The following is a 24,111-nucleotide window of genomic DNA, read 5'->3' on the forward strand; positions in this document are numbered from 1 at the left end:
TTTGTTACTTTCTGTTGAGTGCTGTAGCATCATAGCTCAAAGCAACCTCAAACTCTTGGGCTCAAGCGATTCTCTTGCCGCAGCCTCCCAAGTAGCTAGGACTGCAGGTGCTTGCCATAAGCCCAGCTATTTTTAGAGCCGGGGTCTCACTCTTGCCCAGGCTGGTCTCCAACCTGTAAGCTCAAGCAATCCACCTGCCTTGGCCTCCCAGAGTGCCCGGATTACAGGCGTGAGCCATTGCGCAGAGCCTAGATATGTGGAAGTCTTAAGAAAGCTCAGAAGAGGGTCCGGCAGGTTGTGGAGGAAGATTCCTGGTGGGGGGGTGACAAGCCAGGAGATGTGGGGGTGGTGGGAGGGTTGTGAGGGGAGAAGACGAATTAGGAATAAGAATTTTAGGGCCTTCCTGTGTCAGCAGGAATTCTTGTTCCCTCTCGACCTGCATCATGAAATAAGTCTGAAGTTCGACTAGGTCTCCACCCCTCTCCCCGCGCTTAGAATTTGTTAGCAGAATAGAGGCAAAAAGACCCGATGAAGCCTGGCGCCCCACCAGGGAGCCCCTCCAGGTCCCTGGAGGGGTGGGGTGGGGGGCGGGACGGGTCAGGGCTAAGGGTGGAGTCAGCCTTGCGTTAGCCAGAGCCCGCCTACTCTGGGGTTAAGAGCTGACGCAGGAGCCGGGCGTGGATTGGTGTGTGACTACGTTGGCCTCTCCTCGTAAGCCGCTGCATGACTGCTGAAGAGGTTTTGACTGACTCAACAGGCGCTGAGCGGTCATTGGCTATGGTGGGTTGTCAGGGCAACTGAAGGGAAAAGGAGACGGGGTGCTGGGCCTGGCGGGCTAACTCAGGCTGCTGGTGGCCGGGTGGTTCCACGGGGCAGTGCCTGGAGAGCTGCGGGAACGAGGTGCCCAGGGTTCACCCACACTCCAGGAGGTGCCTGAGCGAGTGGGCCGGTCAGTGAGACCCACAGGCCGGAACCATGGGCTGCTGCTTCTCCAAGAGGCGGAAGGCTCAGAAGGACTCGCGGCCCGAGAACAACGAGGAGCAGCCCAAGCAGTACAGCTGGGACCAGCGTGAGAAGGTAAGGAAAGTCTTGGAACCGCTGTCTCAGTCCTCAACCGAGCCGCACCTTTAAGGATCCCTTAAGACCCTGGAGCGTTAAGAGGCCGACCCAACAGCTGCCACTTTATCTCGCAGGCTCTCTCTCTGTCTCTCTCTAGAACGAGGGTAGTTGAAGTCGGGGTGCAGGACTTTGGGGAGCCGTGAAGTACAAAGCTAGAGCGGGCTCCCCGTAGGGCTGTGAAGCACTGGAAGGTGCCTCAGAGTTTGTTGTGCGGGTAGATGGACCCCCAGGAGCCTTCCCTTGGCTCCGCACTCATACTTGTGCCGACTTCCTGTCCGAGGGTGGACTAGAGGGACCAAAGGAGCCGAGAATGGCCTGATTCTCAGTCACCTAGTTTCCACCAGCAGTATTGAGCGGGATTTTGGGCAGTCGTCAGGTTACACATGTGACCGATTCTCATCTCTCCGTGGCTTATATTCAGTGGCTGTTTTCTCTTTTGTCTGCTTTCCCCGGTAAATCTCTTATTTGGTGCCTTATGATACGTTCCGCTGCTGAATTTTCTCAATTACTAAGTGGACTGTTTAATGTAAAGCTTTACTTTTCTCTTCTCTTCCAGTTACCGGAAGGGAATAATGAAAATTGAATCAGGCTTGGAATGTGTGTTAAGACTGTAAGGTGAAAATAACTGGCATAAATACCAGGCAGTGTTTCACTGGAATGAACACGCCCTTGTTTTTACTTTTTCATGTAGCCAGAAACCAAAAAAACTTTGAAAACTTCCACTAGTCTTGCACACAACACACTTAGTCATACATTTCATAATGGTTCCTCTTTCTACATAGTTCCCCATTCGTGCTTACTAAAATGCTTTGATAGATTTGTCAATTATTTTTCTCTTCCAAACAAAGTAAGAGAATGTTTAAATAGGTGTTATGAGCAGCAGTTAACTCCTTGCTTAACACAAGATGTCTTTGCCCAAGAATACTTTATGAGTGCTGTAAATGGTAAATTTGTTAACATTTTGATACCTTAGACCTTTCTCCATGATTTCCAATCCCCAGCTGAAATTATTCATATAAACTTTGGTTTCCAAGTGTCAGTGTTAAGAAGTTGTAAGTATTTTACAGAGTTCTCAGCCCTGCCTTTTTGGCTCTAGTTATCAGATACTTCTTGGGTTACATGGTATATTTATCCTCTCTTATTGTTACTTGATGGCAACATTTTGTACTGTAGGAAATGAAAGTACTGTGCTTTTTGTTGTACAAGAAGATTGCACCTATCGTTTAAAATTACTTGATGGAGCTGGGCTCTATGGCTCACGCCTGTAATCCTAGCACTGTGGGAGGCCAGTGCAGGTGGATCACCTGAGCTCACAGTTCCAGACCAGCCTGAGCAAGAGCAGACCCAGTCTCTAAAAATAGCCAGACATTCTGGCAGGTGCCTGTAGTCCTAGCTACTTGGGAGACTAAGGCAAGAGGATCACTTGAGCCCAAGAGTTTGAGGTTTCTGTGAGCTATGACTCCAGGGCACTCTACCTAGGCAAGAAACTGAGACACCCTCAAAAAAAATTATTTGATAGTTTTCACAAAATCATTTTCCTCAGCCTTCCGATTTCTAACAGTGTTCTTTAAGCTTGAACTGTGTGCCATAAAGTTGTGTTTTCTCAGTCTAAGTGAAATAAAAAGAAGGAAGGGAAAAAAAAAAGGAAAGCTGTGTATTTTATTTTTCTTTCAGCTTTTTGTTTTGAAGTCATAAGCTAAAACTAAACTAAAGTGCTTTTTTTTTTTTGAAACAGAGTCTCACTATGTCGCCCTCAGGAGTGTGCTGTGGTGTCACTGCTCACAGCAACCTCAAACTCTTGGGTTAAAGCGATTCTCTTGCCTCATCTTCCCAAATAGTTGGGACTAAAGGCACCCGCCACAATGCCCAGCTATTTTTTTGTCGTAGTTGTCATTGTTGTTTGGCAAGTCCAGACTGGGTTCGAACCCGCCAACCCTGGTGTATATGGCTGGTGCCCTAGCCACTGAGCTACAGGCACCGAGCCATAAACTAAAGTGCTTTTATTTTGTATGTATAGTAGTCTTGGTTGCCTCTGACTCATTGTTTCACATTAATTGTTCTATAGTTAACTTTTATTAACATATTTGGATACGTTAGGATCTTGTATGTTAATCCTTTTAGATAAGTGTGTTCTGTGATTTTTTTCTTTTTGGCTAAGTACATTGAAAAAATAGAATAGTGGATATTATCTAAGCTTTTCTTTGAGTGTGTAGTAAACTTTCAATTGTAGACATCATTTTAAGCTCGCAGAGAACATTTTTTGAGAACACTACTAGGTGCTATAGTAGTAGAGGTGTAATATATGTTACTGGATATGTTAAATAAGCTAGTGCTTCTGGATGTGTCTATAATAAAAGTTAAAATCTTTATTTTTTTTTTTTGAGACAGAGTCTTACTCTATTGCCCTGGGGTTGAGTGTGGGGTGTTATAGCTCACAGGAATGTCAAACTCTTAGGCTCTAGCAGTTCTCTTGCCCAAGCCTCCCAAGTACCTGGAACTACAGGTGGCTGCCACAACACCTGGCTATTTTTAGAGAGAGAGGTCTGGCTCTTACATAGGCTGGTTTCTAACTCCTGAACTCAAGCAATCCGCCCACCCGCCTTGGCCTCCCCAAGTGCTAGGATTATAGGTGTGAGTCACCGTACTCAGCAAAAGTTAAAATCTTGATCAGCTCAGCTAATCAAAAATTTTCTAGGTAAATGACCATTGTATTCTGACAGCAACTCTGTTTCAAAGTCTTTTGGACCATTAAAGAAAGAGAATTACCAGCTTGCATTTTAAGACCAGTGGAAATACCACATTTCCCAAAATTTCTTTTCATTTTTGGAATTGTTTTTTTCTTTTGGAATTACTAGGAATTCTCTCTGGCATGCCTCATGATAGCTTGTCAAATTTATACAATTTTAAAGAATTTTTCCTCGTTCCTTGCCTCCCATGAGGTCATTTTGGGCTAGCATACAAATGTTCTCTATTAATCCAAAGATTCTTTTACTGAGCATGGCCTTGCTTGCTCCTAGAAGATTTTAATTGTGTTTTAAACAGAATAGAATGCAGATACAGCCCAGAAAACATAGATATACTATGTGTATATTAACAGAAATGGTTTGTATTAAAAGTTTAGTACATATAAAGTATGGCATATACAATTTTAAAGTTATATCTGACAATTACCATTCAACTTATAAGACTTTACGTGTGAAAACGAAATGGGTTGCCTGAAAAGTTTCCTTGCAACTTGGAAAAGAAGTGTTTATATTTTTCCTTAGGTTATGTAACCAGGGTGTCTTTATTGAGGGGTACCCCTTAGGTTTGGGTTTTTAGTTGTATAATTGGGTCGGTCTTGAGGGTACTGAAGCTAGGAGAAATTGTGTCAATTAGAATGTTTGTGGAAACATTGTCAGAGCAACTCACATACTGTAGTCAACAGCATTAAGAAGCTAATTTTCTATTGCTGCTGACTTTGAAAAGGAAAAAAAAACTTACTATAAAATTATCACACTGACACAATGAGAGATATTCTTGGATTATGAGGCTTGTGCATAAATCATTTGGAAAAAAATGCTTTTATCTTTACCTGTATGGTGCCTCCTATAGGTAGGCAATTTGTTCAACATGTGTATACTTAAACAGGAAGGAAGGCTTAAAATTATAATACTTACCTCTGTTCTTCAAGAGTTTACTGGCTTTTAGAGTTAAAACAGGAAACATTTAAGTGTAAATGAAGTGAAGATGAGCAGTACAGAAAATAGTATTCATTTTCCAGTTATTCATTTTTTTTTTTATTAAATCATAACTGTATACAATGATATGATTATGGGGCATCATACACTCACTTCATAAACCATTTGACACATTTTTATCACAGTGGTTAACATAGCCTTTCCGGCGTTATCTCAGTTACTGTGCCAAAACATTTACATTCTACATTTACCAAGTTTCGCAAATACCCCTGTAATATGCACCACAGGTGTGATCCCACCGATTCCCCTCCCTCTACCCACCCCCCCCCTTTCCCACTTCCCCCTATTGTTAAGTTGTAGCTGGGTTATAGCTTTCATGTGAGAGTCCCAAATTAGTTTCATAGTAGGGCTGTGTACATTGGGTATTTTTTCTTCCATTCTTGGGATACTTTACTAAGAAGAATATGTTCCAGCTCCATCCATGTAAACATGAAAGAGGTAAAGTCTCCATCTTTCTTTAAGACTGCATAGTATTCCATGGTATACATATACCACAATTTATTAATCCATTCGTGGATCGATGGGCACTTGGGCTTTTTCCATGACTTAGCTATTATGAATTGGGCTGCAATAAACATTCTGGTACAAATATCTTTGTTATGTTGTGATTTTTGGTCTTCTGGGTATATGCCCAGCAGAGGAATTACAGGATTGAATGGCAGATCTATTTTTAGATCTCTGAGTGGTCTCCATATAGCTTTCCAAAAGGAATGTATTAATTTGCATTCCCACCAGCAGTGCAGAAGTGTTCCCTTTTCTCCGCATCCACGCCAACATCTCTGGTCTTGAGATTTTGTGATAATAGGCTAGTCTCATTGGAGTTAGATGATATCTCAAAGTAGTTTTGATTTGCATTTCTCTGATGGTTAAAGATGATGAGCATTTTTTCATATGTCTGAAGGCCGTGCGCCTGTCTTCTTCAGAGAAGTTTCTCTTCAAATCCCTTGCCCAGCCTGCGATGGGATCCCTTGTTTTTTTCTTGCTGATGCGTTTGAGTTCTCTGTGGATTCTGGTTATTAAACCTTTGTCAGAGATATACCCTGCAAATATCTTCTCCCATTCTGAGGGCTGTCTGCTTGCTCTGCTTACTGTGTTCTTAGCTGTGCAGAAACTTTTTAGTTTGATCAAGTCCCAGTAGTGTATTTTTGAAGCTGCTTCAATTGCCCGGGGGGTTCTCCTCATGAAATACTCACCCAGACCAATTTCTTCAAGGGTTTTCCCTGCATTCTTCTCTAGTATTTTTATAGTTTCATGTCTTAAGTTTAAATCTTTAATCCAATGAGAGTCTATCTTAGTTAATGGTGAAAGGTGTGGGTCCAATTTCAGTCTTCTGCAGGTTGCCAGCCAGTTCACCCAGCACCATTTGTTAAATAGGGAATCTTTTCCCCACTGAATGTTTTTAATTGGCTTGTCAAAAATCAAATAGCGGTAAGTAGCTGGATTCATCTCTTGGTTCTCTATTCTGTTCCAGATATCTACTTCTCTGTTTTTGTGCCAATACCATGCTGTTTTGATCACTATCGATTTGTAGTAAAGTCTGAGGTCTGGTAGTGTGATTCCTCCTGTTTTGTTTTTATTTCTGAGTAATGTCTTGGCTATTCGAGGTTTTTTCTGATTCCATATAAAACGAAGTAATGTTTTTTCAAGATCTTTAAAATATGACAGTGGAGCTTTAATAGGGAGTGCGTTGAAATTATATATTGCTTTGGGTAGTATGGACATTTTGATAATGTTGATTCTTCCTAGCCATGAGCATGGTATGTTTTTCCATTTGTTAACATTTTCAGCTATTTCTCTTCTTAGAGTTTCATAGTTCTCTTTATAGAGATCTTTCACGTCTTTTGTTAGGTAAATTCCCAAATATTTCATCTTCTTTGGCACTACTGTGAATGGGATAGAGTCCTTAACTGCTTTTTCAATTTGACTGTTGTTGGTGTATATAAAGGCTACCGATTTATGAATGTTGATTTTGTAACCTGAGACGCTGCTGTATTCCTTGATCACTTCTAGGAGTTTTGTAGTAGAGTCCCTAGTGTTTTCCAGATACACAATCATATCATCTGTGAAGAGCGAGAGTTTGATCTCTTCTGACCCTATATGGATACCCTTGATCGCCTTTTCTTCCCTAATTGTGGTGGCTAAAACTTCCATTACAATGTTGAAAAGCAATGGAGACAATGGGCAGCCTTGTCTGATTCCTGATCTGAGTGGAAATGATTCCAATTTAACTCCATTCAATATGATATTGGCTGTGGGTTTGCTGTAGATAGCCTCTATCAGTTTAAGAAAAGTCCCTTCTAGACCAATTTTCTTGAGTGTTCTGATCATGAAGGGATGCTGGATATTATCAAAAGCTTTTTCTGCATCAATTGAGAGAATCATATGGTCTTTGTTTTTTAATTTGTTTATGTGCTGAATTACATTTATAGATTTACGTATATTGAACCAGCCTTGAGACCCTGGGATAAAACCAACTTGGTCATGATGTATAATTTGTTTGATGTGTTGCTGGATTCTGTTTGTTAGGATCTTGTTGAATATTTTTGCATCTATATTCATTAGTGATATTGGTCTATAATTTTCTTTTCTTGTTGGGTCTTTTCCTGGTTTGGGGATCAGGGTGATGTTTGCTTCATAGAAAGTGTTGGGTAGTCTTCCTTCTTTTTCTACATTTTGGAACAGGTTGAGTAATATAGGTACTAATTCCTCTTTAAAGGTTTGGTAGAATTCTGACGTGAAACCATCTGGTCCCGGGCTTTTCTTTTTAGGGAGGTTTTGTATAGTTGATGCTATTTCTGAACTTGATATGGGTCTGTTCAACATTTCCACTTGATTCAGGTTAAGTCTTGGAAGGTGGCGTGCTTCCAAGTATCGGTCTATTTCCTTCAGATTTTCATATTTCTGAGAATAAAGTTTCTTGTAATATTCATTAAGGATTTTTTGGATTTCTGATGAGTCTGTGGTTATTTTGTCTTTGTTGTTTCTGATTGATGATATTAGAGATTTTACTCTTTTTTTCCTGATTAGGTTGGCCAGAGGTTTATCTATTTTATTGACCTTTTCAAAAAACCAGCTTTTTGATTTATTGATCTGTTGTATTATTCTTTTGTTTTCAATTTCATTTAATTCTGCTCTAATTTTGGTTATTTCTTTTCTTCTACTGGGTTTGGGGTTGGAATGTTCTTCCTTTTCCAGTTGCGTGAGATGTCCCATTAAGTTGTTAACTTCCTCTCTTTCCGTTCTCTTGAGGAAGGCTTGCAGTGCTATAAATTTCCCTCTTAGAACTGCCTTTGCGGTGTCACAGAGGTTCTGATAGTTCGTGTCTTCATTGTCGTTTTGTTCCAAAAAATTGGTGATTTCTTTCTTAATCTCATCTCTGACCCAGCTATCATTCAGCATAAGGTTATTTAACTTTCATGTTTTTGTATGGGTATGCAGATTCCTGTTGTTACTCAATTCAAGTTTTATTCCATGATGGTCCGAGAAGATGCATGGAATAATTTCTATTCCTTTAAATTTACTGAGGTTAGACTTGTGACCTAAAATGTGATCAATTTTGGAGTAAGTTCCGTGGGCTGATGAGAAGTATGTGTATTCAGTTTTGTTGGGATGAAATGTTCTGTAGATGTCTGCTAAATCTAAATATTGGATGGTTAGGTTTAAATCTAAGATTTCTTTGCTCAGCTTCTCTCTGGAGGATCGATCCAACACTGCCAAGGGAGTGTTGAAATCTCCAACGATTATGGAGCTGGAGGAAATCAAGTTACTCATGTCTGTTAGAGTTTCTCTTATAAATTGAGGTGCATTCTGGTTGGGTGCATAGATATTAATAATTGAGATCTCGTCATATTGAGTATTACCCTTAACAAATATGAAGTGACCATTCTTGTCCTTCCTTACTTTTGATGGTTTAAAGCCTACTGTATCTGCAAATAAAATTGCAACACCTGCTTTTTTCTGATTACCATTTGCCTGAAATATGGATGACCATCCTTTCACCCTGAGTCTGTATTTGTCTTTTAAGTTGAGATGTGACTCTTGTATGCAACAAATATCTGGCTTGAGTTTTTGTATCCAGTCAGCTAACCTATGCCTCTTTAGAGGACAGTTTAAGCCATTCACATTGATGGAGAGTATTGATAAGTCTGGTGGAATTTTGGGTATCGAGTTTTTCAAAGGTCCCGTGGACATTTTTAATCCTTTCGCCAGTGTGGAAGTTGGAGTTTGATCCGAAGTTTCTGAGTGAGTTTACTTTTGTGGTATAGGATTGGGTTGGTCATTGTGGAGGATAGGTCTGAGAACATCCTGAAGAGCTGGTTTACTTATGGCAAATTTTTTCAACATATGAATGTCATTGAAGTATTTAATTTCTCCATCATAGATGAAACTCAGTTTAGCTGGATACAAGATCCTGGGTTGAAAGTTTTTTTGCTTTAGGAGATTAAAAGTTGATGACCAGCCTCTTCTTGCTTGAAAAGTTTCAGCAGAGAGATCTGCAGTTATTCTAATATTCTTACCTTTGTACGTTATACTTTTCTTTCGCCGGGCTGCTTTGAGGATCTTCTCTTTCATGTTAACTTTAGTGAAGCTAATTATGATATGTCTGGGAGATGGCTTATTGGGGTTGAATCGTGCTGGGGTTCTGAAGCTGTCTGCTATCTGAATTTCAGATTCTCTGGGCATGTCTGGAAAATTTTCTTTCATAATTTCATGTAGAAGGGCCTCTGTGCCCTTGGTAGCCACTTCATCGTTCTCCGAAATTCCTACAACCCTTATGTTGTTTTTCTTTCAAATTATCTGAGAGTTCTCTGAGTGAGTGATCCGTTTTTGCTCTCCATTTCTCTTCCTCTTTGAGAGATTGGGAGCGTTCGAAGACTTTATCTTCAATGTCAGAAATCCTTTCTTCTGCTTGCTCCATTCTGTTACTGAGGGATTCTACTGTATTTTTCATATCTTTGAGGGCTGTAAGTTCTTGTTTCAGTGTGTCTAAGTCTTTGGTGGTTTTGTCTTTAAATTCGTTAAATTCTTGAGACAATTTTTGAATTTCTCCTCGAATTCCTAATTCCATTTTATTAATCTTGTCTGCAAACCAAATTCTGAATTCGACTTCTGACATCTCAGCCAGTTGTTTATGAATGGGATCTTCAATCACATCTGCCGTATCTTTTCTTGGGGGGGTTGATCTATTCTGGTTATTCATGTTACCAGAGTTTTTCCGCTGATTCCGCCCCATGGTTTACTCCCTTTGGTTTTTCCCCTGGGGTTTTATCGAGGGCCCGTACAGTGTTGTGGCCTGAGAAACTGGGGCCCTGTCTGGTGTGGTGGAGCAAAGTGGTTCTGTCTTGTTTTCAGCTGGTTTCTGTTCGATCCTATTGCAACTTCTACTCTGGCTTGAAGTCTCAGCTGTGTGGAAAAATCAGCAATTAAGTCACCCCGCCTGCCCACCTCTGGCCCCAGTTGGAAAAGGAGAATCAAACCTTCCTACAATCGCACACCCAGGGCACCGCCTGAAAAGTCCTCATTCTATTAGCCCAGTTCAAAAGGTCCGAATCAACTGTCTCAATCGGCACTTGTCTCGGGTGGAAGGGTTCAAGAGGTCTCTGGGAACTGGATCACAGGGGCCTGGTGACTCCTCTGACACAGCTCACCCCAGTGCAGCGTGGAGTCAGGAGGAGCCACCCAGCAAACAGAGCAGTCTGGGAAGGTTGATGTCTCCTTCCCCACTTTGCCCCTCCGTCGGACCCAGTCACTGGTATCTCTGCAGATGGCTAACCCAGTTGCCTGCAGTGAACAGACACTCCAGGGGTTTGCACCTGCCTGAATCGCAAGGAAGTCTGCCAGGCCCCCGCAGACTGCCGCTATCTAGCAGGAGGAGATGGGGCCTGACATCTTTGAGTGTTTGATGCAGGTGATGGGAAGGAGGTGTTCACTCAGGCTTAGCCCCGTCCCTGATGGATGCTGCTAACAGAACAGAACAGAACAGACAACTTTGTGAGGTTCTGTCTCTGTTCCTGTCGTCGCCTACAGAAGACGGGCTGTTTTGAGTTCAAACGTCTTTGTTGTTGGAGAATTGCGTCTGAACACCTCTCTGGGTCGGCCCTTCCCTGGAAGCTTCCCGGGTTTGTGAGCCGTGTGGCCGGTGGCCTCCTCTGGTTGCCCAGGGAGACAGGGGGTGTGGCCTCAGAATATCCAGAAGTGAGCGTTCTGCCGTTAAAGAAAAAACGGCTGTTGATCTACCTCCAGGGAACTGCTGCTCTGGTGTGGGCACTCAGGCGACCCTTTTCTCCTCTGTCCCGCGCCCCAGAGTCAGCACTGAGCGGCCGCAGTTTGTGCTGGGTCCACACCCCTTAAGAGATCCCCCAAGAATCAGAACTCTTGGGGGATGGGCCCCCAGACCCCGATTGGGAGTGGGGGGGGAAGCTAGAGTTTCTTTCAGTTTTACGCAATACTACGGTCCGGGGAGGGCTCCTGCACTGCACCGCAGGGAAGTGCCGCCAAGGCTTGATTTCCCCTCAGCAGAGTGCCCTCTCCTCGCTCACGTATCCCAGAGTCAGCGCTGAACTGACGCAGCTCAGGCACTGTGCACTCCCCTCGAGAAATCACCCAAGGAGCTGAACTCCTGGGGGATAGACCCTCAGACCCCGAGTGAGAGTAGGGGTTCTCAGCTCTCAGCGGGGAGGCCAGAGTCTTATTCAGTCTTGGGCCCCGTATGCCCGGGGAGGGTTGGTGCACTGCACCGCAGGGAAGTGCTGTGAGGCGTGACTCCCCCTCAGCCCGGTGCCCTCTCCTCACTTGCGCGCCTCAGAGTCAATGCTGACCAGTCGCAACTCGGGGACTGTCCACTCCCCTTGAGAAATCACCCAAGGATCCGAAGTCCTGGGGGACAGGCCTCCAGACCTCAGTGGGCGGGAGGGGAGCGCCGGGGATTCAGGGTTGCCGGCAAAGGATTCCCAAAGTTTTATTCAGCCCTATGTCCGGCAGGAGAACGCCACGGCACCCCAGTAGGGGAGGTAGGTCCAGTTTTTAGAAGGTCTCTCCCGTGGAGTGTAGTGGGAGGGCCTTTAATTTCTGCCCGCTTGTTCAATTGTGGGGCTCTTGAGCCGGTCTCATGGGGGAGGGGGACTCCCGTCCGCTTGGTGGTGGATTTTGTACCTTTTGTTTGCGTCCTTGTGATCACAACTTGCCTCAGCGGTGTTGATGTGCGTTCTTCAGCCTTCTCTCTTGGTGAGGCTCAAGTCCACCAGGATACTTACTAAATTCCTGTCCCTTAACTCTCCTTCTGGACGGGAGCCTTTGTTGAAAGCTGGCTTCAGTCCGCCATCTTGTCTCCCCTCCATTTTCCAGTTATTCATGCCAGTACTCCTCCTCCTAACTCCCAGGGGTCCTCAAACTGCGGCCTGCAGGCCACATGAGGTAGAGGTATTTGTTCCTGTTTTTTTACTTCAAAATAAGATACAAGCAGTGTTCATAGGAATTTGTTCATAGTTTTTTTTTTTTAAACTATAGTCCGGCCCTCCAACCGTCTGAGGGATAGTGAACTGGCTCCCTGTTTAAAAAGTTTGAGGACCCCTGTTAGAAATGAGGATTTTCTAAACCAGTGGTTCTCAACCTTCCTAATGCTGTGGCCCTTTAATACAGTTCCTGTGGGTTGCAACCCACAGGTTGAGAACCACTGCTCTAAACAATGATCGCATAAGTATGAAAACTGATTGGAGTACAGACAAAATATTTTATATCTGTTATATTTGTCTCATATTCAATAGAAATAATACTAAACAAAAATGTCATCCCAGAAATTCAAGCGTCTGTTGTGTAACTTTGAATAAAGCCATCAATTTGTGTGTTTAATGAGGGAAAGGCCTGTTCAGAAGAAGAGGATTTGGACAGGAATGGTCACCTCTGGGGAGACAAAACTTGTGCCAGAGTTTGGGTATGACAGAACTGGTTTTAATATAAGGCAGATCCCAGAGTTGTTCATCATTGCAAAGGGTGGATTTGTGAGGAACTGATCTTTGTGTTAGTCCAAACATTCAGACAGAATTTGGATGTTACGTGCTAGAAAGAAATGTCTGCACTGAATGGGAGGCTAGACACTGTTTTTAACCTTGTTTTAAATATAGAAGGTATTCTAGTTACCTATTGATGCATACCAAAGCACCCTAAAAGTTAATGGTGAAAACCAATGTCAAGTGTTTACTTTGTTTGCAACTCTGCCATTTGTGTAACACTAAGTAGGATTGACTCTGGTCAATGTGGCATAAGCTTTCTGACTGGTGGCTGAAGGATCTGCTTTCAAGATGGTTTAATCACATACCAGGCTGGCAAGTTGATGCTGGCTTTCAGCTTGGAACTCAGCTGGGGCTCAGGGCTAGGCACCTTTACGTTGCAGCCCTGGCTTCCTTACAGCAAGGTGGCTGGGTTCCAAGGGTGAATGTCTAATGAGAGACTGGCAGAAACTGCGTGATTTTTTTCTAACTAGCTTCTTGAGTTCTTAAGTCATTTAATTTGACTTAAGAATGTGGTAGTGAAACCAATTTATAATCACACTTACATATGAAAAATGAAACACAACTATAGCCTAGGATGAAGGAGGGAAGGGGAGGAAGAAGGGATAGGATGGGGGGTGGGTTGATTGAGGGAGGGGTAGTAGGGGGACCACACCTATGGAGCACATTGTAAGTACAAGTTGGATTTATCAGGTGTAGAACACAAAGGTCTTAATGCTGTAGTTGGGTAAATGAGGTGAAAGCTATGTTGATTAGTAGGATATAAGCACTCCAATTTGTACAAATAATCAACACATTGAATCCCATAATGGCATAAATGTATTTATGATCTATGTACAAATGACTTAATAAAAAAAAAAGAAGAATTAAAAGAAAAGAATGTAGTAGTATCATTTCTGCCACATTTTGTTTATTGAAGAAGTCAACAAATGCCCACTCAGGTCCAAGAGGAGGGGACAGCTTGATGGGAGGAATGTCAAAGAATTTGTTAAAATTTTTAAAATCCTTTGTATAAGTTGTTTAAAGGAAAAAACTATTTTTTTATTTATTAACTTAAAAATAGCTTTTTGGATTCCCACCAGCAGTGTAGAAGTGTTCCCTTTTCTCCACAGTATCCAATGTACTCAGCCCTACTATGAAACTAATTTATGGCTTTCACATGAAAGCTATAACCCAGTTATAACCTAAGAATAGGGGGAAGGGGGAAAGGGAGGGGAGGGAGGGGGGAGGTGGGTGGAGGGAGGGTGATTGGTGGGATTACACCTGTGGTGCATCTTACAAGGGTATATGTGAAACTTAGTAAATGTAGAATGTAAATGTCTTAACACAATAACTAAGAAAATGCCAGAAAGGCTATGTTAACCAGTGTGACGAAAATGTGTCAAACGGTCTATAAAACCAGTGTAAGGTGCCCCATGATCGCATTAATGTACACAGCTATGATTTAATAATAAAAAAAATAGCTTTTTGGAGATATAATTCATATACCATACAGTTCACCCATTTTCGAGTGCACAATTCAGTATTTTTAGTGAGCTCACAAGGTTATACATCCATGATCTAATTTTAGTACCTTTTCATCCTGGGGAAAAAAAAAAACCTGTAGCCATTATTAGTCACTCCCATTTCCCTCTTCCCAGCCCTTGGAAACCACAAATTTATTATCTGTCTCTCTAGATAGGCCTATTTGGGATATTTCATATCAATAGAATCAAAATATTTAGCCTTTTGTGACTGGCTTCTTTAACTTTGCATATTTTTGAGGTTCATCCATATTATAACGTGTCAATATTTTATTCCTCTTTATTATTGAATAACATTCCATTTTATAGAAATACCACATTTTGTTCATCAGTTGATGGACTTCAGGTTTCTACTTTTTGGCACTTATGGATACTGCTATAAACATTCATGTACAAGTTTTTGTGTGGACATGTTTTCTTTTTTTTTTTTTTTTGAGACAGACTCTTACTATGTCGCCCTCGGTAGAGTGCTCTGGCATTACAGCTCACAGCAAACTCAAACTCTTGGGTTTAAGTGATTCTCTTGCCTCAGCCTCCCTAGCAGCTGGGACTACAGGCGCCTGCCACAATCCCCGGCTATTTTTTTGTTGCAGTTGTTTAGCTGGCCCGGGCAGGGTTTGAACCTGCCACCCTTGGTGTATGTGGCTGGTGCCATAACCACTGTGCTATGCTATGGGCGCCAAGCCGTGTTTGCAGTTTTCTTGGGTATACACCTAGGAGTGGAATTGCTGGGTCAAATGGTAACTCTTTGTTTAACTTTTTGAGGTACTACCAAACCGTTTTTCGAAGTGTCTACACCATTTTATATTTCCACCAGCAATGTATGTGAGTTCCGTTTTCTTCACCCATATAAAGCTTTGATGAAGGGAAAAAGTATAGGGAGCCAAAAGTATATGGGATTGGGATTTGATTGATTGATTGAGACAGAGTCTCACTCTGTTGCCCTGAACAGTGTGGTGGCATCATAGCTCACAGCAACCTCAAACTCTTGGGCTCAAATAATCCATCCTCTTGCTTCAGCCTCTCAAGTAGCTGAGATTACAGGCATTCACCACAACACCTGGCTGTTTTTAGAGACTGGTCTCGTTTTTGCTCAGGCTGGTCTCATATTCCTCAGCTCAAGCCATCCATCCGCCTCTACCTCCCAGAATGAGTGGTAGGATTACAGGCATGAGTCACCACATCCAGCCCAGGACTGGGATTTTAATTTGTGTTCTGCACCCAACTACACCTGACTGGTAGTCATTTAACTTTTCCAGCCCTCAGTTTCCTAAGATCCTTTCCAGTTCTCTAATTCTTTGAGTAGCTCATGAGGAAGCATTCAGACCAATCTGGGTGACCAAAGGGAATATGATAGGATATAAGGATAGATTAGATTAGACAGAAAATTCCTTCCAGTCCTAAAATCTCATAATTCTTGTGGTTATATATTTAACAATATAGTGAACTAATTTAAATGCAATACTTTACTTTCTTTCATCAAGAGACTGATCTTATTATTTCTATAATTATGTGACACTGCCATTTTCATTTGCGAAATAATCTTTCAGCTACATGCTATAGCTGAGTTAATATTTAAATTTTAATATTTATGTTAAATTGAAGTATAATTTACATACAGTAAAATTTACCCTTTTAAGTATACAGTTCTCTGAGTTTTAACTAACAGAGTTGTGTAGCTGTCACCAATCAAAATATAGAACAGTTCCATCTGCCAATATTTCTTCCTTTATAGTCAATTTCTTCTTTTGCAATCACCCCCACTTTCAGCCCCTGATCAGTTTTCTATCCCTATTTAAGTGTTTTTTTAGAATGTCATATAAATGGAATCATATAGTACGTAACCTTTTGAGTCTGGCTTCTTTGACTTAGCATGATGCATTTAAGATTCATCCATGTTGTTGCATGTGTCAAGAGTTCCTTTTTATTACAGAATAGTATTCCATTGTGTGAATGCACCACAGTTTGTTCATCCATTCAGCAGTTGAAGGACTTAGGGTTGTTTTCAGTTTTGGTAATTATGAATAAAGCTACCATAAATATTTGCATACTGGTTTTTAGTGAATGTAAGTTTTCATTTCACTTGGGTAAAGACCCATGAGTGAGATTGCTGAGTCATATGGAAATTATAAATTGAACTATTATAAGAAATTGCCAAACTATTTTTCAAAGTGGCTGTGCCATTTTGCCACCAATAATGTATGAGAGATACAGTTGCTCTACATCCTCACATTGTTTGGTAGTGTAAGTTTGTTTTTGTTTTTGTTTTATACATTCTAATAAGTGTGTAGTATTATTTCACTGTGGTTTAACTCGCGTTTCCTTAATGACTAATGATGGTGAGCATTTTTTTTTGAGACAAAGTCTCACTATGTCACTCCTGGTAGAGTACTGTGATATCACAGCTCACAGCAACCTCAGACTCCTGGGCTCAAGCGATTCTCTTGCCTCAGCCTCCCAAGCAGCTGGGACCACAGGCACCTGCCACAACACCCAGCTGTTTTTTGTTGTAGTTGTCATTGTTGGTCAGCTGGACTGGGCTGGGCTGGAACCTGCCAACCTTGGTGTATGGCTGGTGCCATAACCACTATGCTACAGGCGCCGAGCCAATGTTGAGCATTTTTCACATACTTGCTATTTATCTCTTATTTGGTGAAGTGCTTATTTAAATCTTTTGCTCATTTTTTACTGGATTATTCTTATGGTGTTTTTGAAAAAAAAAAAAAGTCCCATGTCATGTGTATTTTGCAAGTATCTTTTCCCAGTTAATGACTCATCTTCTCTTAACTGTGTCTCTTGAAGAACAAACATTTTCAATTTTGGTAAAAGTTCAGCTTTCACTTTTTTCTTTTGTGTTTTTGGCTTCACATTTAGGAATTCTTTGCCTAACCAAGATTGCAAAGACTTTCTCCTTTGTTTTCTTCAAGAACTTTTATTTTATTTTTAATTTTTTGAGACAGAGTCTCAAGCTTTCGCCCTGGGTATAGTGCTGTGGTGTCAAAGCTCACAGCAACCTCCAACTCTTGGGCCCAAGCGATCCTCTTGCCTCAGTTTTTCTAATTTTAGTAGAGATGGGGGTCTTGCTTTTGCTTAGGCTGGTCTTGAACTCGTGAGCTCCAGCAATCCATCTGCCTTGGCCTCCCAGAGTGTGCTAGGATTACAGGCGGAAACCACTGTGGTCCAGCCTCTTCAAGAAGTTCTATTGTTCTTGGTTTTATACTTAGGTTCTATGATTCATTTTGAGTTATTATACAGGGTATCTATAAAGTTTGTGTGCAGTTGCACAAACACCCTGTATATGGTGCACAGTACAGGTTGAGATTCATTTTTTTGCATATAAATATAGATACCCAATTGTTCTAGCACCATTTGTTGAAAAGACTATCCTTTCTCTACTGAATTGCCTTTGCATCTTTGTCTCTCTCTATATATGCCTATTTTCGAACTCTCTATTCCATTGATTTGTGCATCTAGTAAGCAGTTGTTTTTGTTTGAATGTGGTTGACTATGAAGTAGCAGCCAAGAGAATGTACTTAGGAGCCAGATTGTCTGGGTATGAGACTAGACTTAAGTACTTACTAACACTGTGACCTTAGGCTGGTTATTTAGCCTCTGTGCACCTTGATTTTCTCATCCATAAACAGTTAATTATAGTATACAACACTCATAGGGGTTTTTACAGATTGAGTGAATGATTATAAAGCATTTAGTATGATGCCTGGCATATAAATGTGGTGCTTCTTATACTCCTGAATCTTGTTTTGTACTTACGTTTAGACTGGATTTCCATTAAAATTTAATTACATTATTTTATCTCGTGTTATCATTATGGAAGTTTAATTGTAGAGATGACTTTTTTTGCATTTTCTTAGTTATTGTATGTAGACATTTGTATTCTGCATTTAGTAAGTTTCGCCTGTACCCATTCTAAGATGCACAGTAGGTGTGGGCCCACCCATTCCCCTCCTTCCACCCTTACCCATTACCTCCCCCCTCCCTTACCCTTCCTTGGCCCTTCCCCATATTCTTGTGCTATAGTTGGGTTATAGCCTTCATGTGAAAGCTATAAATTAGCTTCATAGTAGGGCTGCGTACATTGGATACTTTTTCTTCCATTCCTGAGATACTTTGCTAAGAAGAATATGTTCCAGCTCCATCCATGTAAACATGAAAGAGGTAAAGTCTCTATCTTTCTTTAAGGCTGCATAATATTCCATGGTATACATGTACCACAATTTGCTAGTCCATTCGTGGGTCAGTGGGCACTTGGGCTTCTTCCATGACTTAGCAATTGTGAACTGGGCTGCAATACACATTCTGGTACAGATGTCTTTGTTATATTGTGATTTTTGGTCTTCTGGGTATAAACCTAGTAAAGGAATTATAGGATCGAATAGCAGGTCTATTTTTAGGTCTCTAAGTATTCTCCAAACATCCTTCCAGAAGGAACTTATTAGTGTGCATTCCCACCAGCAGTGTAGAAGTGTGCCCTTTTCGCCACATCCACGCCAACATCTCTGGTTTTGGGATTTTGTTATGTAGGCTACTCTTACTGGGGTTAGGTGATATCTCAAAGTAGTTTTGATTTGCATTTCTCTGATGATTAAGGATGATGAGCTTTTTTTCATGTGTTTGTAGATCGTGCATCTGTCTTCTTTAGAGAAGTTTCTCTTCAAGTCCCTTGCCCACCCTGAGATGGGATCACGTGTTCTTTTCTTGCTAATACGTTTGAGTTCTCTGTGGATTCTGGTTATTAGACCTTTATCGGAGGTATAACCTGAAAATATTTTCTCCCATTCTGGGGGATGTCTGCTTGCTTTACTTATTATGTTCTTGGCTGTACAGAAGCTTTTTATTTTGATCAGGTCCCAGTAATGGATTTTTGATACTGCTTCAATTGCCTGGGGAGTCCTCCTCATAAAGTATTCACCCAGGCCGATTCCTTCAAGAGTTTTCCCTGCACTTTCTCAAGTATTTTTATAGTTTCATGTCTTAAGTTTAAATCTTTTATCCAGTGAGAGTCTATCTTAGTTAATGGTGAAAGGTGTGGGTCCAGTTACAGTCTTTTACAGGTCGCCAGCCAGTTCACCCAGCACCATTTGTTAAATAGGGAATCTTTTCCCCACTGAATGTTTTTAATTGGCTTGTCAAAGATCAAATAACGGTAAGTAGCTGAATTCATCTCTTGGTTCTCTATTCTGTTCCAGACGTCTACTTCTCTATTTTTGTGCCAATACCATGCTGTTTTGATCACTATCGATTTGTAGTACAGTCTCACGTCTGGTAGCATGATTCCTCCTGCTTTGTTTTTATTGCTGAGTAATGTTTTGGCTATTCGAGGTTTTTTCTGATTCCATGTAAAATGAAGTATTATTTTTTCAAGATCTTTAAAATATGACAATGGAGCTTTAATAGGAGTTGCATTAAAATTATATAATGCTTTGGGTAGTATAGACATTTTAACAATGTTGATTCTTCCCAGCCATGAGCATGGTATGTTTTTCCATTTAACATCTTCAGCTATTTCTTTTCTTAAACTTTTATAGTTCTCTTTGTAGAGATCTTTCACGTCCTTTGTTAGGTATACTCCCAAATATTTCATCTCCTTTGGCACTACTGTGAAAGGAATAGAGTCCTTGACTGTTTTTCGGCTTGGTTATTGTTGGTATATATAAAGGCTACAGATTTATGGGTGTTGATTTTGTAGCCTGAGACATTGTTGTATTCCTTGATCACTTCTAAAAGTTTTGCAGTAGAATCCCTGGTGTATTTCAGATATACGATCATATCATCTGTGAAGACTGAAAGTTTTATCTTTTCTGACCCTATGTGGATACCCTTGATCGCCTTTTCTTCCCTAATTACAATGGCTAAAACTTCCATTACAATGCTAAAGAGCAATGGAGACAATGGGCAACCTTGCCTGATTTCTAATCTAAGTGGAAATGATTTCAGTTTAATCCATTCAATACGATATTGGCTGAGGGTTTGCTGTAGATGGCCTCTATTAGTTTAAGAAATGTCCCTTCTATACCAATTTTCTTAAGTGTTCTGATCATGAAGGGATGCTGGATAGTATCAAAGGCTTTTTCTGCATCAATTGAGAGAATCGTATGGTCTTTATTTTTTAGTTTGTTTGTGTACTGAATTACATTTATAGATTTACCAGCCTTGAGACCCTGGGATAAATCCCACTTGGTCATGGTGTATAATTTTTTAGATGTGTTGTTGGATTCTGTTTGTTAGGATCTTATTGAGTATTTTTGCATCAATATGCATTAATGATATTGGTCTGTAATTTTCTTTTCTTGTTGGGTCTTTCCCTGGTTTGGGGATAAAGGTGATGTTTGCTTCATAGAATGTGTTGGATAGTATTCCTTCTTTTTCTATATTTTGGAAGAGGTTTAGTAATATAGGTACTAGTTCTTCTTTAAAGGTTTGGTAGAATTCTGATGTGAAGCCATCTGGTCCTGGGCTTTTCTTTTTAGGGAGATTTTGTATAGTTGATGTTATTTCAGACCTCGATATAGGCCTGTTCAACATTTCCACTTCATTCTGGCTAAGTCTTGGTATGTGGCGTACTTCCAGGTATTGGTCAATTTCTTTCAGATTTTCATATTTCTGAGAGTAGAGTTTTTTATAGTATTTGTTAAGGATTTTTTGAATTTCTGAGGGGTCTGTTGTTATTTCATCATTACTGTTTCTGATTGATGAAATTAGAGATTTTACTCTTTTTTTCCTGGTTAGGTTAGCCAAAGGTTTATCTATTTTATTGATCTTTTCAAAAAACCCAACTTTTGTATTTATTGATCTGTTGTATAATTCTTTTGTTTTCAATTTCATTTAATTCTGCTCTGATTTTGGTTATTTATTTTCTTCTGCTGGGTTTGGGGTTGGAATGTTCTTCCTTCACCAGTTGCTTGAGATGTCCCATTAAGTTATTGACTTCCTCTCTTTCCATTTTCTTGAGGAAGGCTTGCAGTGCTATAAATTTACCTCATAGGACTGCCTTTGCATTATCCCAGAGGTTCTGATAATTCATGTCTTCCTTGTATTTTCATTCCAAAAATTTGGTGATTTCCTTCTTAATCTCGTCTATGACCCATCTATCCTTCAGCATAAGGTTGTTTAGCTTCCATGTTTTTGTATGAGTATGCAGATTCCTGTTGTTATTGAGTTAAACTTTTATTCCATGATGGTCTGAGAAGATGCAAGGAATAATTTCTATTTTTTAAAAATTTGCTGAGGTTAGATTTGTGGCCTAGGTCGATTTTGGAGTATGTTCCATGGGCTGATGAGAAGAATGTGTACTCAGATTTGTTGGGATGAAATGTTCTGTAGATGTCTGTTAAGTCCAGATGTTGAATGGTTAAGTTTAAATTTATGATTTCTTTGCTTAGCTTCTCTTTGGAGGATCTATCCAGCACTGCTAAAGGGGTATTAAAATCTCCAACTAGTATGGAACTGGAGGAAATCAAGTTGCTCATGTCTGTTAGAATTTCTCTTATAAATTGAGGTGCATTCTGGTTGGGTGCATAAATATTAATAATTGAAATCTCATCATATTGAGTATTACCTTTAACAAATATGAAGTGTCCATCCTTATCCTTCCTTATTTCGGTTGGTTTAAAGACTATTGTGTCTGCGAATAGGATTGCAACGTCTGCTTTTTTCTGCTTTCCATTTGCCTGGAGTATAGATGACCATCCCTTCACCTTGAGTCTATATTTGTCTTTAATGTAAGATGCAATTCTTGTATGCAGCAGATATCTGGCTTGAGTTTTTGTATCCAGTCAGCCAACCTGTGCCTCTTTAGAGGACAATTTAAACCATTCACTTTAATTGAGAATATTGATAAGCCTTTCGAGAGTCTGGTGCACATTTTTAATCCTTTTGCGACTGTGGAAGTTGGAATTTGATCAAAATTTTCTGGGTGGGCTTAGTTTTGTGGTGGAGGTTATGCTGGTCTTTATGAAGGATAGGTCTGAGAATATCCTGGAGTGCTGGTTTAGTTATGGCAAATTTCTTCAACATGTGAATGTCGTTAAAGTATTTAATTTCTCTGTCGTAACTGAAACACTGTTTAGCTGGGTACAGGATCCTGGGTTGAAAGTTATTTTGTTTTAGGAGATTAAAAATCGATGACCATCATCTTCTAGCTTGAAATGTTTTAGCAGAGAGATCTGCAGTTATTCTAATATTCTTGCCCTTGTAGGTGATGGTTTTCTTTCGTCTGGCTGCTTTCAGAATTTTGTCCTTCATATTAACTTTAGTGAAATTGATTATGATGTGTCTGGGGGATGTCTTATTTGGGTTGAGTCGTGCTGGAGTTCTGAAACTGTCTGCTATCTGAATTTCAGAATCTCTAGGCATGTCTGGATAGTTCTCCTTCATAATCTCATGGAGAAGAGACTCTGCCTTGTGAAGCCACTTCGTCACTTTCAGGGATCCGTATAAGACAAATATTGATTTTCTTCGAATTATCCCAGAGCTCTCTGAGAGAGTGATCTGTTTTTGCCCTCCATTTCTCTTGCTCTTTGAGAGTTTGGGAGCGTTCAAAAGCTTTGTCTTCAATGTCAGAAATCCTTTCTTCTGCTTGCTCCATTCTGTTACTGAGGGATTCTACTGTGTTTCTCAGATCTTTGAGGGCTGCAACTTCTTATCTCAGTGTGTCAAAATCTTTGGTCATTTGGTCTTTGAATTCTTGAGGTATCTTTTAGGTTACTGCTTGGAATTCTAATTCGATATTATTTGCTATCCAGATTGTGAATTCGATTTCTGACATCTCAGGTATTTGTTTGTGCATGGGATCTTGTGCAGTGTCTGTCCCATTGATCCTTGGGGGATTTGATCTACTCTGATTATTCATATTGCCAGAGTTTTTGTTGATTTTGCCCCATCATTGTTTTTCAACATTGCCTCTGGCCATCCTCAGAGTTGGGGAGGTGTCTCTCCAAGATTAGACCCCCACGGGATCACTCTATTGTTGCTGGATCTTTGTAGGGAGTGACCCTGTATAGTTCCTCTGGGGCTGTCGCAGCCAGGGAGTTGTGGTTGTGGAAGCAGCTCCGGAGTGTGACACACCCGGATTCAGCAACAGGGTGGGGGGTGGTGCACACGGTTCTGGGCGTGCCTGCCGCCCAGTGACTTTGGCATAGAGAGCCCAAGGCTCCAGCAGTCTCTGGCCAGAAGAATGACTCCCTGCAGAGGCAGTGAGGGCTCTGGAGGGCATGCGGCTACCAGAGTCCCTGGCTAGACAAGCAGGCCGGTGTGGAGGCAGGGAGGACGCAGGGTTGCGCAGCTCCCACAATTCCTGGTCAGGGTGTGTGGAGGCCCTGCTGGTGCGGGTCGGGGTGCAGCTCTTACTGAGGTCAGAGCGGGCACCGATCGCAGTCCGGCGCAGCTCTTACAGAGGTCCGGATGGGTGCCCATCAGGGTCGTGGCGCAGCTCTTATGGAGGTCCGGGCGGATTGCAGTCAAGGTGCAGCTCTTACGGAGGTCCCGGTCAGCCTGTAGTGGCGACTTAATGAAAGATTTGCATTGCTTTTCAGTCAAAGAATAAAATGTTCACTTTTTCTTTCTGTTGGGAAAATAATGCTTACCTTAATTTAATAGCTATAGAACATTAAGTTGGTATCAGATGAATTCCAACCCTTAAAGTTTTTGTTTGATTTTGAAAGTATACTCGCTCCCTCCCTCTCCTTCTCCACACAGAAGAAAGGC

General features: G+C 41.1%; 1 protein-coding gene across 1 annotated transcript in view; it reads left to right on the top strand.

Moving 5' to 3' along the window:
• Positions 1-705: 705 nt before the first annotated feature.
• The window catches only part of RP2 (RP2 activator of ARL3 GTPase), a 74,902-nt gene continuing 51,496 nt past the window's right edge, over positions 706-24,111 (top strand). Inside the window, exon 1 of the mRNA XM_053580867.1 lies at positions 706-1,077. Within this exon, the coding sequence (XP_053436842.1) occupies positions 976-1,077 (102 nt within the window). The 5' untranslated portion in view covers positions 706-975. The remainder of the gene's footprint in view (positions 1,078-24,111) is intronic.

Source organism: Nycticebus coucang, chromosome X, assembly GCF_027406575.1.
Source record: "Nycticebus coucang isolate mNycCou1 chromosome X, mNycCou1.pri, whole genome shotgun sequence".
Lineage (NCBI taxonomy): Eukaryota > Metazoa > Chordata > Mammalia > Primates > Lorisidae > Nycticebus > Nycticebus coucang.